The 14,746-nt window shown below is 40.7% G+C and overlaps 1 protein-coding gene across 5 annotated transcripts in view; it reads left to right on the top strand.

The window, feature by feature from the left end:
• The window catches only part of shc3 (SHC (Src homology 2 domain containing) transforming protein 3), an 83,904-nt gene that overhangs the window by 65,114 nt on the left and 4,044 nt on the right, over positions 1-14,746 (top strand). For all 5 annotated transcript variants that reach the window (XM_047017278.1, XM_047017276.1, XM_047017274.1 and 2 more), the window contains 6 exons: positions 12,972-13,025; positions 13,193-13,244; positions 13,471-13,600; positions 13,856-14,009; positions 14,164-14,260; positions 14,383-14,574. In XM_047017278.1, coding sequence (XP_046873234.1) covers positions 12,972-13,025; positions 13,193-13,244; positions 13,471-13,600; positions 13,856-14,009; positions 14,164-14,260; positions 14,383-14,574 — 679 coding nt within the window. The remainder of the gene's footprint in view (positions 1-12,971; positions 13,026-13,192; positions 13,245-13,470; positions 13,601-13,855; positions 14,010-14,163; positions 14,261-14,382; positions 14,575-14,746) is intronic.

The following is a 14,746-nucleotide window of genomic DNA, read 5'->3' as shown; positions in this document are numbered from 1 at the left end:
GTCAATTCCCATGATGCAAGGCGGTAAATAGTGTAAAAATTGCTGATAAGTTTGCAGTTTGTTCGAAATACAAATGTAAATTCATGAATTTCGTTTTTTAAATGTGTCTGCTTAGAATGTAGTGTTTTGTTGTGTTGTAATTGTCATTGTTGTGCTGGTTTACCATTGTAACCATGAGTTAAATAAGTGTTACGTTTCAGGAGAAGAGCTGGATTCGGAAGTCGTTTATGCCTGTGCATTAAGTAGCTTCTTTCAGATTTTGTAGTGTGACTTTGTGAGGGCCGTTCTCGCCATGTGATGCAAGATCTGAGGCGTCTGAGGGGCCCCTAAACATTTTTCCTTATTAGTAAGTCATAGTAAAATTAGATTTATTAAGTTTACTTCTTGAGGTACTTACATTAATTGAAAGTGCACTTGAAAGTATTGCAAAGTATACTGTAAGGCTCTTTAGGAAGTATACTTCATGAACTGAAAGTGCACTACACAGGTTACTTTACAGTATTCAAAAGTAAACCTTAAAATGCACTATAAGTGTACTTTAAAGTGTACTAAATGACCTAAAAAGTGGGCCAATTCAGTTTACTTAGTACAAAAATAGTATATAAATAAGTACACTGCAAGTATACTTGAAGTAAAATGATAATAGTATACTTTTTATATTAAGTATACTTACAAAATAAACTTGAAGTATACTTCTTTTTTGTAAGGGACGGCACAAGCATAATTGGCTGCAGAGCTACAAACTCCGCCGTAGCCTACTTTGTCGGTGTTATTATTAGTCAAAATGGCAAAGAAATCTGTGGTATGGCAGCATTTCATTAAAGTACATTTACAAAGTACCGGGTGACTCGAAAAACGTTGAATACAAACTCTGCCAACAATGGTTTATTTTTCGTAGTTTGACGTTGAATATGATGTAGCCTTCCTACCACCTGAAAAACGTAGGTTAGCCTAGCCCTACTTCGCTCATGCTAACGTGCTGGGTTGAAAAATGAATATTTATTAATTATAAGAATCACATCCAAATCGAATGACATTATCTTCTCCGGCCAAGACAACAAAATATTTCTCCGTTGCACCATTCCCCACTCAGCTTCTACGCAAGTTCGCACGCTGCAAGTTTTCAGGCAGTGATAAGCGCGCTCTGATGATTTGCATGTTAAACAAACAATATTTGTCATTTGTAGTACATTGTAAGAGATACTAAATACCATTGGCATTCGGTTACAACAGGACTGGTGATACGAGTCTTATTATTAGTAGGCTATTAGTGACTGAATCTGCAATGTCCAGCAGCCATTGAGTCAGATCGTGAAAATGTATGGGTTTTTTTTGTGAAAAAAGTGTTTCAAATTTCGATTAGTCGATGTTTCAGACGTTTTAAGCGAGTCTTGGTCGACCAAAGAAAATCTAGGTCGGGGACAGCCCTACGATCCACACATATGGCTTGATTTAGTGTGATTTTAAAATCACCACTAAGTCTTACTGAGCCGTCCTATTATCAACGGGTACGACTGGCGTAGCTCATTCACTGTACTGTATTGATGATATTACTCCGAGCTGTGTAAGACGGGTCAGCTCTGCCTCTACTTTGGGTTGTATGGCGTAGGGTACAACACGTGGCTGACAACTTGGGTGTGTAATTTGGTTTTAGCGTCACTTTTGCTTCAATTCCCTTCATAGTGCTTAGGTCTTCTGCAAAAACACTACAGTGTCTCTGTAAAACAGTCTTGAGTGTATCAACACGTACTTTTTGTACAGTTTTTATTTCCGGCCAGTTCACCTTTATTGACCTGAACCATTCTCTTCCAAAAAGTGGTGGTGCATCACCTCTCACCACATACAATTTAGCTGACTGATTGTTCAGTTTTACTTTGAAATTAAATGACTCCTTCTGGAGAAACTGCCTCTCCAGTGTATGTTTTCAATATAATGCCTGTAGGCTGTAATGGAATGTGTCTCAATGCATCTTCATATGCTTCCATTGAAATCAAAGATCCTTTAGTTCACGTCCTTGCTGTGCTTGCCGTGCTGGTTTTTCCTCTTACTCTCCTTGCTCCACTTCTCAGACATCCCTATCTGCAGAGACTCATTTCCGGGAGGTGGCTCTCTCCCCCCTGCCCCCCTCCGGGATGCAATTGGGACGCATGATGTACCCCCTCAACCAGCACGTACAACCCCCCCCCCCCCCCCGGGACGCAATCAGGACGCGCAGTATGCACCTGTCTGTACCAGAAATGACCAGAAAGGACCATTGGACAGTCTCTTGCTAGCTCTAAATACAAAATCCCCGATTGCCGGGAGATTATATAGCATTTGCGGGCGTCAGGGAGCCGCTATTGAAATGCGGGAGACTTGGGATGTCTGACTTTTGAACTTAAAGTGGAACTGAACTGCGATTAGACACAGTGATATTATAATAGTATATACATTTAATGACATAAAAAAATATATAACATACAACTGTATGTAATTTTCTATTAATAATCGAAATCTCTAGTGTGTAAATTATGTACTTAAAAAGAACTGGGCGCCACCATGTTAAATGACGTATACATCTGACGTCACGAAAATGGTTGGGCTCAGTTTCAACCCACCAAACTGCATTAAAATTAAAGAAAATTCGACCCATCATACCTATCCCTGTTCATCCTATGGCGTATGCTTTCGAACCAATACGTAATTATGTACCCGCAGGACCGCAGTTGTTCCATATGATGCATAATATGTTGTTTTGTCGGAATCCACTTCTGTAAAGTGATCCCTGCAAATGCTGAATCCAAGGGCAACTGGCGGACTTTGGCGCTGTATAGACCAATTATCACCCTACGTCACTGAACTGTCAAGCAGGCTCAGCTGCGCATGTCGGTTGCTAAAGACGAACTTCTCCCTGGTCTATTACACTTGAGTGTCGATCAGGTCATCATATATCTCTGGCCACTGGATTGCAGGGCTTGATATTAACTTTTTTGAGGCTCTTGGCCTTTGGACAAATACATTTACGTTTCACTTGTCGATGCACAAAAGCACTTGACCCCGATACCCTTAAATAGCCTGACCAAGTGATCGGGCAAAACTAGCCTGGCTAACAGAGGTCGCTTTCTCAGGCAAATGCCGAACGAAACAGGCTCGGTTAAAGAAATCCGAGAATCTGGCTATCTTCATCAGGCTCGTATCTACATTAGGCAATCCTCCCTGACGTTTCTGCCTATAATGGAGTGAAATACAACATTGTGCACACTGCCAGTGAGCGAGTCTGACTGAGGCTAACGTCAAAACAGTGTAACGGGGACGCAGTCTCACTCAGATTGCCAGTGTAAACAAATCTGAAAAATAATCGGACCAGGGGGGTATTCCAGAAAGCAGGTTATGCAACATTTACATTTACATTTATTCATTTAGCAGACGCTTTTATCCAAAGCGACTTCCAAGAGAGAGCTTCACAAAGTGCATAGGTCACTGATAATAACAACAAGATAGCCCCACAGCATTGCGGGTAGTCAAAAACAAGAAGTACATATTGTGAACAACCAAAAAATAGTGCTAAAGGGAAGAAACCATAAGAGCATGTAGTTAAACAAGTTAAAAATTACACGACATTAATCTCTAAGTGCAGGTGTACCTGTAGGAAAGCAATAAAAATAGGATTAACTAAAAAAGAATACAACAGTTTAAATCAGCTACCACTAACCAACAAGAGCAACAGTCTAAGCAAGAGTCATTGTGAACCTTGAGGAAACTAGCGTTGGGTTCAGCAAACCATTCCTAAGTACCATTGTACTCCCGGAACAAGTGTGTCTTGAGCCTTCTCTTGAAGGTGGAGAGACAGTCCGTGTCTCTGATGGAGGTGGGGAGTTGATTCCACCACTGGGGTGCCAGGCAGGAGAAGAGCTTGTGCTGGGACCGGGCGGTCTTGAGAGGTGGGACCACCAGGCGGTTGTCTGAAGAAGACCGTAGGTGGCGGGTGGGGGTGTAAGGCTGCAGGAGAGACTTGATGTAGTCGGGCGCAGTCCCGTTCACTGCTCGGAAGGTCAGTACCAGGGTCTTGAATCTGATATATCTAACATAACTGGGTAAATTAACCCAACAGCTGATTCACAATGTTGCAGCAACCTACTGGCAATGTTGCTAAAATGCTGGGAATACCCCCCAGCTGACTAAAAGCAGAATTTGCATATCTCTTGAAAGCTGCCCTGCTTGACTTTTTAGATGTAAAATTGACTGTAAAACTGTACAATTATGAACTTTGTGACATGAAGTGAAGACATGGTTGCCGCTCGACTATGCGGTCTGTACCGGGCGAATTCTCATTCAAATTTCAAGACTTTCGTGACCCAAATCAAAATTCTGATGCGACAGATCAATGGGTAATCGCTTTCTCTCTTAAAGGCTGTCTTCCTCGACCTTTTTGGTCTTTTTAAATCTAACTATTTGTATTATCCGTGTGGTCCTTTTGCCATTTAAAATGCTATCCTTGGTTAAAATGTTTTATTAAAATGCTATCCTTGGTTTTCAACGTGGTTTTCTGCAACCACGTTGCGCGCGCATCCCGAATGTTTACAAACAAATAATTGGTCTATAGATACAAGCCATTTTCGTAAAACCGGTTGCCGCTTGGGTAGGACATATAGTGAATGCCTTCTGTCTTGTAAAATGTGTTTGTACAACCAGCCAATAAGATCCTACTTTGCATCTTGTTTTAGCTGGTTCGTTTAAAGCCATTTCTACCTCTTATCTCCCTGACAATCTATCAATGTCAATCTTGATGACTGCTAGCAGGCGGCAGTCACAGTACCTAACCATTCTCGTGACGTCACAGACATGACGATTCAAAGATGGCCGCGCTCAGTAGTTAAGTAGTAAAGTTTAAAACGTTTTTATTAACAAATGGAAAATTTTGCACTATCAATTGCATACATAACACAAAACGTGTTTGACATCCTTTAAAGATGCTGTAAAGCAAATTCCATGATTTGCTTCTCAGTATATTATATACGTGTGAAATGAGTTTCTGAAAGCATGTGCAAAGTGCAAAAACTTTGTCACACTGAAATGTGGAGTTAGACCGTTGAATAAAACTCTTCCGTTTTCAGCTCAGGTTTTGTATAGGCGGAGCCAAAACCCGACCTATCTACGTCACAGCGACCTATCTACGTCAAATCACAGACAGTTGCATTCTGTTACTCAGCTGGTACAATGCTAAGACAAAGTAATTAACAAATAAATCACTCAGAGACTGCAGGTAGGTTTGTTCTGATATCTGCAATTGATTTAGCTAGTGTTGCTGTTGTTGCTAAATTCAATAAATGTGAGGGGGCGGAGCTTGGGATCCTTAGGGCCTAAGGCGGAGCTTGGGATCCTTTAAGGTAAATGTAAAAAGGTGTACAGTACTTTGTCGCTCAATAATGCACACCCCGGAACTCCCTCTCAACCAATCAGAATGCTTGATTTCATCCACCCGTATTATAATAAGCGATAAAGTACTGTACGCATTTTTACATTTACCTTAAAGGAGAGAGTTCCATATTAGCACACACTCAAAATAACCAAAAGGTTGCCGAAGCATATGCAGAAGCATATATCGGACTTTAGGCCTACATTGCTAATGTTACTCGCCGTGGACTTGCACTCAAAACTGACCTGCTTTTTGGCACTGAAAAAAAGACAAATAATTAGGATTCCTCCGTAAGGAAGGAACCTATTGTTATTAGGGTTTCCCCGTAAGGAGGAAACCTATTGTTATTGTTAGTTTTATTCTTTTTTAACATTTTTATTCTAGTTCCATGGGAGTCAATGGCAGCCCCTAGAACCATATGGTAACTGTTTGAGAAATTTGGCACACTCATTAAGGACAGTCCCCTGGTCCAATTCACAAAGTTTCATGTCTCCCATTAGACCACTCTAGCGCCACCAATGGGTCAAAGTTGGACTTGTGTTTACACACGCAACTTTTGAACCGTATGATAGATTTTCATTGGATTCCCTGGATCAAGACGAGTTCAATGTGTTTATGAAGTCAATTTCCGGTTATATAGATTTTCCGCCATTTCCGCTTTCATCAAAAACCTTTGAAAGCCTACTCCTCCTACAATTTTTTTTCCAATCTTCCCCAGAAGTGGCACACATCATGGTCAGAGCAACCCTCACTCGGGCATTAATTTAATATTGGATTTTCAAAACCGTTTGTCCGGTACATCCAATCAAAATTGGCAACAAAGCAACCAAACAGGAAATTGGATCAAATCTTGGCAAATCTTACAGATGTCATCACCAAACTTGGCATGATGACTCGGAACCCTCTTCTGAGGATGTCCACACAATTTGGTTTCATGTGATCACTGGGCGTGGCCGCAGGAAGCAAAAATGTGTTTTAGCCAATAACTATTGATTTGTTTGCTTTTATTAAGTGATTCCTTTGTCTCATCATATCTTGGGACATCCCGTGTGTGACTAATAATAATTTGTGATAATAACCAAATTTATGCTTCTGCCATTTTGAATTCATTGAAAAAGTTTTTTCTCTACTCCTCCTACACATGTTGTCCAATTTTCACAAAATTTGGCAGAGATTAGCTTCAGACCAAGCCTCTCAAAAGCTATCACATGGTGTTTTGATTTTCGAAACCGTTTGCCCGCTACAGGCAATCAAAATGTGCCGTTAAGGCAGCAAACAGGAAGTTGGGTCGTATCTCAGCAAATCTTTGATGGATTCACACCAGGCTTGCTGTGTGTACTGTTTACCCTCTTCTGAGGAAGTTCTAAAATGTTTTCTGGGTCATTTGACATCTTGGCCACCTCATTGCTGCTTGCAGCTATATTTGGATTTGGTCAGATTTGGTATACCTTTGGTAAGTCTGCAGCATGAATATTTCTATAGAGTGACAATTTGTGAAGAATATCCTTTTCTTAATGGTTCGCAATGTTTGGAGGAATCCACCATTGCTGCTTGCAGTTATATTTTAAATTGTATTTGGTCTTCTTCATTGCGTACAAATATAAATCTAACAATTAGTATGAGCATGTTTATCGCCTATTGTTCCTACTATTTACATGATTCACCTGTGACCATGTACTGTTACAGAACTGTGTACTGTTCTGTAACTGGTGTTTCAGTTCATTTATTTCAAGATTGTAGGGGGTCAATATTGACCAAACAACCAAAACTAATTCCCCTATGGTTTGAAGGAAGATGGGAAACTGTGAACAGTGTATTAACATTAACCAAATAATGCCAATACCTACCAATGGAATTACAGTTATTTGACTATGGGTTAAATCAGAGCAAGAATGGTCAAAGTAAGGTTAACCTCTTGTGAAACCTGTTAAATGTGCCTAAAAACGCCTAAACAGCATACCCAAAGTAAATTGACGGCTGTTCTTGAACCATTTGGAGTACATGCATGTAAATGGACTCTTTTGAAAGCTGACACTCTGAAGTCATGTTCCTTGTTGTCAGGACCCCTGTCCGTCCTACTGGTGTTGAGTAATAGAAGCTTGAACACAAGGAAAGTGAACGTTTCTATTTCCGCCTAGATTTTGTTTTGAAAACAGAGGCCTGAAGAGGCGGTAGGTATTAGCTGGAAGACAGAATTGGACCACAGGTTGAAGCCTCACCCAATTCAAATCAAAAGTCAAACATAATACCACAATATATTCATATTTGACACATGTTTTTATAAGAGTACATCCAGGCGTTTTCTAAAAGGGCCTTTTGGAGACTCTAGAATGACCCTTGTAACCAAGGTCAAATTGTTGGGTATAAAAAAAGGTATAATTGATATCTCTAATGAAAGGTGGTACTTAGAACTATCATATATAACAGCTAAATCCCTCATTAGTATTACTGAAACACAAAAACTGAAGCATGAACACATTGGAGTGCCTTATCTGATTCCCAGGATTGGCGCACAAAGAAAATTGATTCTGTCAACCATATTGCTCAATCGACTTTTATTTTGAAGGCTTCACAACACCTAGCAAATGGGGTATTGCCATTTACAGCTAGCGCTAAGCTACACGGAAAACTAGCTTATTTCAGAGCCAGTCGAACCCAGTTAGAAAAAACTGCGGAGGGACGCACAGACCTAGTTGGCTTTAGAGGGCTGTCACCGGGGCATGGAAGCTCCTATTCGGTCAAACAAGGTGTCAATCGAAAGGGCAGAGTGGAGAGGCCATTTTAAGACTATCCCCGCATTTGTACTCGACCCACATCTCCTCCTATGAGCGATAGTGTGTGAGAGACTTATATCACATTGAAATTGTCTTGATCCAGGGAATCCAATGAAAATCTGTCATACGGTTCAAAAGTTGCGTGTGTAAACACAAGTTCACATTATGAGCAAATGATGTATCATTTGTGTAGCCGTCTAAAAAATATATTAGTTACGATTGAGTGCGTTGTGACTGAGGGAGGGGCAGCGTTTCTGGCTCGTGGCCGCTCCAGGAACGTCTTTCCTACCCTACCATGATTATTGTAAACCAGAGATAAAAAGCAAGCGGTGAGGAAGGAGGAGTAGGACAAGCCAGAGCTGAGGAGAAGGTCTCAGGAGATCAAGAATGCACAGATGCTCCACAATTCCTTTTATACCCAAGAACAAGTATTCACACCACAATCTTGACCCTTACTTATCAACATGACTAGCAATGCTGCAGTAAGTTACACAGTGATGTGTAAGAGCCATCAAGTTGAGACTCCATCCAGTAACTTCATATTTTCCCATATGAGAGGTGGGGGCAGGTTGATAGCCTTACAAGATCAGCCTTCATTCTTCTGCCCTAAGTACACCATCTCTTGGTCAAAATAGAAATTCAGCAAGTTCAACAATTAATATTCATATAGGTTATTGTTCCTACTATTAACATCGCATGTGACCATGCATCCTCCTGTAACTGGTGTTCCAGTAAATCTTTTTCAAAATTAGCCTTTATTTTTCTATCCTAAGTAGGCCTACACCATCTCGGTCAGTTTTTGGCACTTTCTTCATGAGGTGCAGTTTGTACAACTCATTTACTTGTAACTGGGAATACATGAGATTGCATTACATTTCATAATTCCACATGCAGAATTCACCTTCCATTAAATGAACATCTCACTGTATACTGCATCCATGCTCTGTTCAACAGGATCAGAATGTGCAAATCGTTTTTTAGATTCATTATTCTCATAATGTTAGTGTAACTGACAATTCTGCACAAGTCTGCAAATAAAAGTACATGGGGAGAGAACTACCAGTAACTACCATACATAATTCTCTGCTTCCATTTCTGAGGCAGCAGTCAGTCTCTTTGTCATCTTAATCATCATCATCCTTTAATGAAAACATTCTGTTGGGGGAAACTGCTACTACAAGTTGAAATAGGCACCAATTGATATTTACTTTGTATCATGTTGAATATGATTAAAACCAAGGTGACGTCGAGGCTACTATCACAAGTGTACAGCCTAAGCAAAATATGTCTTACCTGTTCGTGGTATATTTATATATTTAATATAACATTGAACATGCTGTTTTATTAAGTCCACCATTTTTTCTTCTGTAATATTAACAGACAGATGGGTTAAATGTTCAATGTATGGACTGGCTATTACATTCAAATGTATGCATTGAGCAGTTTTTCTCCCGCGCCAATTGTATACGCTGCTACAGCCGTGTTGTTTTTTTCCCAGAATATGTGCTCAGATAGACCATAAACACAAAATAAAACTTAAATCTGAAGTGTGGTGAAGTAGTACGTTTTTTGTCACCGGGTGCCATGGTGGATCCTAGTATCGGAGCTCCATTGATGTTGGCTTTTAGTAGTTCTCATGCCCATGCTTCACACAGAGTTGACATACTCAGAGTTGAGTTAACAAATTCAAATCAGCTTTTCTGGAACCAAGTTTTCTGAAATTTACATTTAGGGTTATTTAGCAGACGCTCTTATTCAGAGCGATTTACAGCGACTTACAGTAAGTACAGGGACATTCCCCCGAGGCAAGTAGGGTGAAATGCCTTACACAACGTCATTTGCTACGGTGGGGAATCGATCCGGCAACATACTGATTACTAGTCTGATTCCTTAACCGCTCAGCCACCTGATTTCCCACTGAAATTCCCATTTTAGAGTAACTCAGAGTTCAGGGTTAATCTCAGAGTTTGTTCAACCCGCTACCTGGAATACCCCCCAGGGGGAGGGGGGGTAGCGTGTTTAGTTTAGCGCGTGCATGAATACTACCAAAAGCCAACATCTATGGAGCTCCGATTCTGGGATTCACCATGGCAACCGACGACAAAAAACTTTCTCATACTTCACCACACTTTAGATATAAGTTTTATTTCGTGTTCATGGTCAATCTGAGCACATATTCCGGAAAAAAAGCAACACGGCTGTAGCAGCGTAGCCTTTAGCTACAATTGGGGTGGGAAACAATTGCTGCCGAGTTAATGCATTTACTATTTGAATGCAATAGCCAGTCGATACATTGAACATTTAACCCCACTGTCCGTTAATATTACAGGAGAAAAAGTAGTGGACTTAATAAAATAGCATGTTCAATGTTATATTACATATAAAAATATACTACGAACAGGTAATGCATATTTTGCTTATAGGCTATGCTTGTGATTGTAGCCTCGACGTCACCATGGTTTTAATCATATTAGACATGATACAAAGTTTAAACATCAATTGGTGTCTATTTCAACGTGTAGTAGCAGTTTCCCTCAACAGAATGATTTTTATCAAAGGATGATGATGATGATTAAGATGACGAAGAGACATTAATGACTGCTGCTGCAGAAATGGATGCAGAGAATTACTATGTATGGTAGCTACTGGTAGTTCTCTCTCCCCCTACTTTTATTTACAGGCTTTTTGTGTAATTGTCAGTTACACTGACATTATGAGAATAATGAATAGAAAAACGAAAACGATTTGCACATTCTGACAACAGGGCATGCTGTATACAGTGAGATGTTCATTTAATGGCAGGTGAATTTTGCATGTGGAACAGTGAAACGTAGCTAATGTAATCTCATGTTACAAGTAAATTAGTTGTACAAACTGTACCTCGTGAAGAAAGTGCCAAAAACTGACCAAGAGATGGTGTAGGCCTACTTAGGGTAGAAGAATAAAGGCTAATCTCGAAAAAGATTTACTTGAACACCAGTTACGAGAGGATGCATGTTCACAGGTGATGTTAATTGTAGGAACAATAACCTATATGAATATTAATAGTTGAATTTTCTGAATTTCTATTTTGACCAAGAGATGGTGTGAGGGCAGAAGAATAAAGGCTGATCTTGTAAGGCTATCACCCTGCCCCCACCTCTTATATGGTAAAAAATTGAGTTACTGGATGGAGTCTCAACTTGATGGCTCTCACATCTCATTGTGAAACTTACTGTAGCATTGCTAGTCATGTTGATAAGTAAGGGTCAAGATTCTTAAGGAATTGTGAAGCATTATTCTGTGGATTACTGATCAAGACGTTCTCCTCAGCTCTAGCTTGTCCTACTCTTTCTTCCTCACTCTTGCTTTCTATCTCTGGTTTACAATAATCATGGTAGAGTAGGCATAAGAGTTAACCTTCATTGATATCATTCATTTGCAATATGATAACAATTATTTAACCTTAATTTAACCATTATTGCTCTGATTTAACCCAAAAATCAAAATAGTCCAGCTGATTTAACCCAAAAATCAAAATAGTCAAATGACTGTAATTTCATTGGTATTGGCATTATTTGGTTAATGTTAATACACTGTTCAGTTTCCCATCTTCCTTCAAACCATAGGGGAGTTTTGGTTGTTTGGCCAATATTGACCCCCTACAATGTTGAAATAGATTTGCTGAAACACCAGTTTTAGGATGGTACATCATGTAAATTGTAGGAATTATATGAATCATGTAAATTGTAGGAACAATAGCCGATATAAATAGGCTGGGCTACTCATTGTGATTTCTATTTGTAGGCAATGAAGAAGACCAAATACAATTTCAATTATTTGTATTTATTTCAGTGCCCAAAAGCAGTTGGTCAATTCTGAGTGCATGTCCACGGCATGTAACACTAGCGACGAAGGCCCAAGGCCTAAGAATGTTGCTAAATAAATTACAGATTGTGACTGGGAACGGTAACGTTAACTTACGTATTCATCAGGGAATTAAAGCACATCAAATCGCAATCTTAAAATAATCTCCCAGCGTATGGTAAGCAAATTAAATTTTGTTCGAGATCGCTCGGCTGAACCAGGAAATGATATGACGTGTCTGCCAAAGCTAGCGGGCTCAGTGGGAGGGAATTGGTAGAAACGCTGAGTTTGTCATGGAAAACCTGCTAACGAGCAGGTTAGTTTCACGGAGTAAGTTACCATGGAAACTTACCAAAAGGTTTCGTTACCTCTCTTTCTGGAACGTGGAACTCGGAGTATGCCTCTTTTCAGGGTTAAACAACTCAAAGTCTTCACTAAACCCACCACCTGGAATACCCCCCTGGTGGTTAGTTAGCTAACTTGTGTTTTGTTTAGCTTTTTGGTAGAGGGGGTTAGTTTTGTTGGATTGTAGGCTGTTGCATGTGAGGAGCACACAGCTGCAGCTTTAACCTGCTAATATGTAAAAAATAACTATCACGGGGAGGATGCTCCCGGACCCCCTACTAACATTTTTCTACCTCCCCCAAAATATCTCATTGCCCCCCCTACTAAAGTGGGCTAGAAACTGGCCTGATTGACAGACAGGAAGGACATCCTCTCATTACATCCGTGCCGAATGTAATGATGTCGATAATTTTTTGTCCTGTCCCTTCCACAGAAGATATATATATTTTCCCATTTAGACCACTTAAATTATTGTTTGCTATCAGGATGTGGAGAGACCTTCAGTATAACAAAAAAAATTACACATCCTAGCTTTAAGTCAGACAGTCAAAATGTGTGCTGGAAGCTTCTAGTTTTCGAATTGGTTGTGTTTGTTTTTTGTTTGTTGATAGATCATAGCCAATCACCATATGCAGTCCATTTCCTTTGCATCAGGAGGAGATCCAGTAAGTGACAGTAGAGTGTTCTCTAAACTGACTGCATGAGCTTCTGTTTAAATGGTGTAATAGTCATAATTGGAAAGCCACTTTATATCTGCATGCTACCACTTGTCGGATGGATTCTGACCTAGTGTAGTGCCAATGTGATATTTTTTTGTTGTTGCCCCTTTTAGGACACAACAGATTTTGTTGCATATGTGGCAAAAGACCCTGTGAACCGAAGGGGTAAGGAGACCTCCTCTTTGTTCTTGTTCTTGTCCTTTCAGAGAATGAAACCAAATGTTTTTTGGGGAGGTGTTTGTCTGTGTGTGAGTGTGTGTATGATGTGAGGGGGGGGGGGGGGGGGGGGGGGGGGGTTGTGGGGGTATCAGCACCTACTGGGACATCTTGGCAATTAGTACGTTTTGAACCAAGACTGATCATCCGACACCTGGCACATTCCCTCGTCTAGCGTGTCACATCCTGGAGTGTTCTGATAGGCTGGCCCAGGATGTCATCAGCACGATTGGCCAAGCCTTTGACCTTCGCTTCCAGCAATACCTCCAGTGTCCCTCCAGCAAGCTTTCACCCATGCATGACAGGTGAGATCAGCTGGAGACATTTAGGCTGGCAATATAATTGTATGTTCATGTGGTTGATTTTCTCAATTTTCCATATAAATGAAGGAAGCAGAGGGTTAAGTTGAACAGGGTCACAATTAGTCAGCCACTGCACTGTGAGTGACTGGGGTATTTATGTTGTTATTTTTATAATCTGTGTGTGTGTGTACGCCCCTGCCCCTGTGTGTATATGTTCCTGCCTGTGTGTTTGTGCATTCATGCCTGTGTATGTACCAGGGTCCTGAACATGGATGACTCGCCTTGGACAGAAGAAGAGGAAGAGCCAGACGAGCACCCCTATTACAACAACATCCCTGGGAAGATGCCGCCCACTGGAGGCTTCATTGACACCCGGCTGACCAATCAGATAGCAGGGCAGGACGGCAACCAGGTAAGATAAACACAAAGGATGGGATCTTGTCAAAAACACTTCAAAAAGAACGTTTACATTCAAAAGATGAGGGAATTGCAAATCCTACATGTAAATGTACAATTGTCCATAACATTTTGGGAATAAAGACTAAATTGATGCCTGTGCTTGTTAGATGAGTCCAGGTGCAATGGTGGACCACACATACTACCAGGGCCGACACTGTGGGGAGAACCGCGGGGACGAAAGGAGGTCTATATTCATTCAACATGGTAATAAGACAATCTATCTCTTGAACATAACAGAGGTGGTTGGTTAACCAGAAACCTCCCTCTGACCTTGACTTGTGCTAGTCTGTTTAACCTTCCATTGCACATCATCTACCCGTGTCCAGGGTCATGTGACATGTACAGTCTACCAGAGGGGAAGAGTCAAGTACCAGAAATGGGTGATGGGCCAACGTACATCAACACACAGCAGATCGACTCCCAAGTTCTGGCAGCACTGCAGTCCAAGGCGGAGGGCATGGCAGGGAGCACCCCGAGCACAGCCAAAGACAGTTCCAGGAAAGACCTGTTTGATATGAGTAAGAGAACAAGTAGTTCTATCTGTTCACTTACTAACCCTCCAGGGCCTTTTCACAAACACACTCAGAGCATGCACCGGGCATGCATATAAATCACTCAGTTCAGTCAAGATGTGATTGATTTCACCATTTATTCATATACATGAAAAATAGGTTTAACATTGGCGGAATG

Source organism: Hypomesus transpacificus, unplaced genomic scaffold, assembly GCF_021917145.1.
Source record: "Hypomesus transpacificus isolate Combined female unplaced genomic scaffold, fHypTra1 scaffold_51, whole genome shotgun sequence".
NCBI classification, from domain to species: domain Eukaryota; kingdom Metazoa; phylum Chordata; class Actinopteri; order Osmeriformes; family Osmeridae; genus Hypomesus; species Hypomesus transpacificus.
Note: the sequence above shows the minus strand (reverse complement) of the source record. Positions and strands in the feature narration are given on the sequence as shown.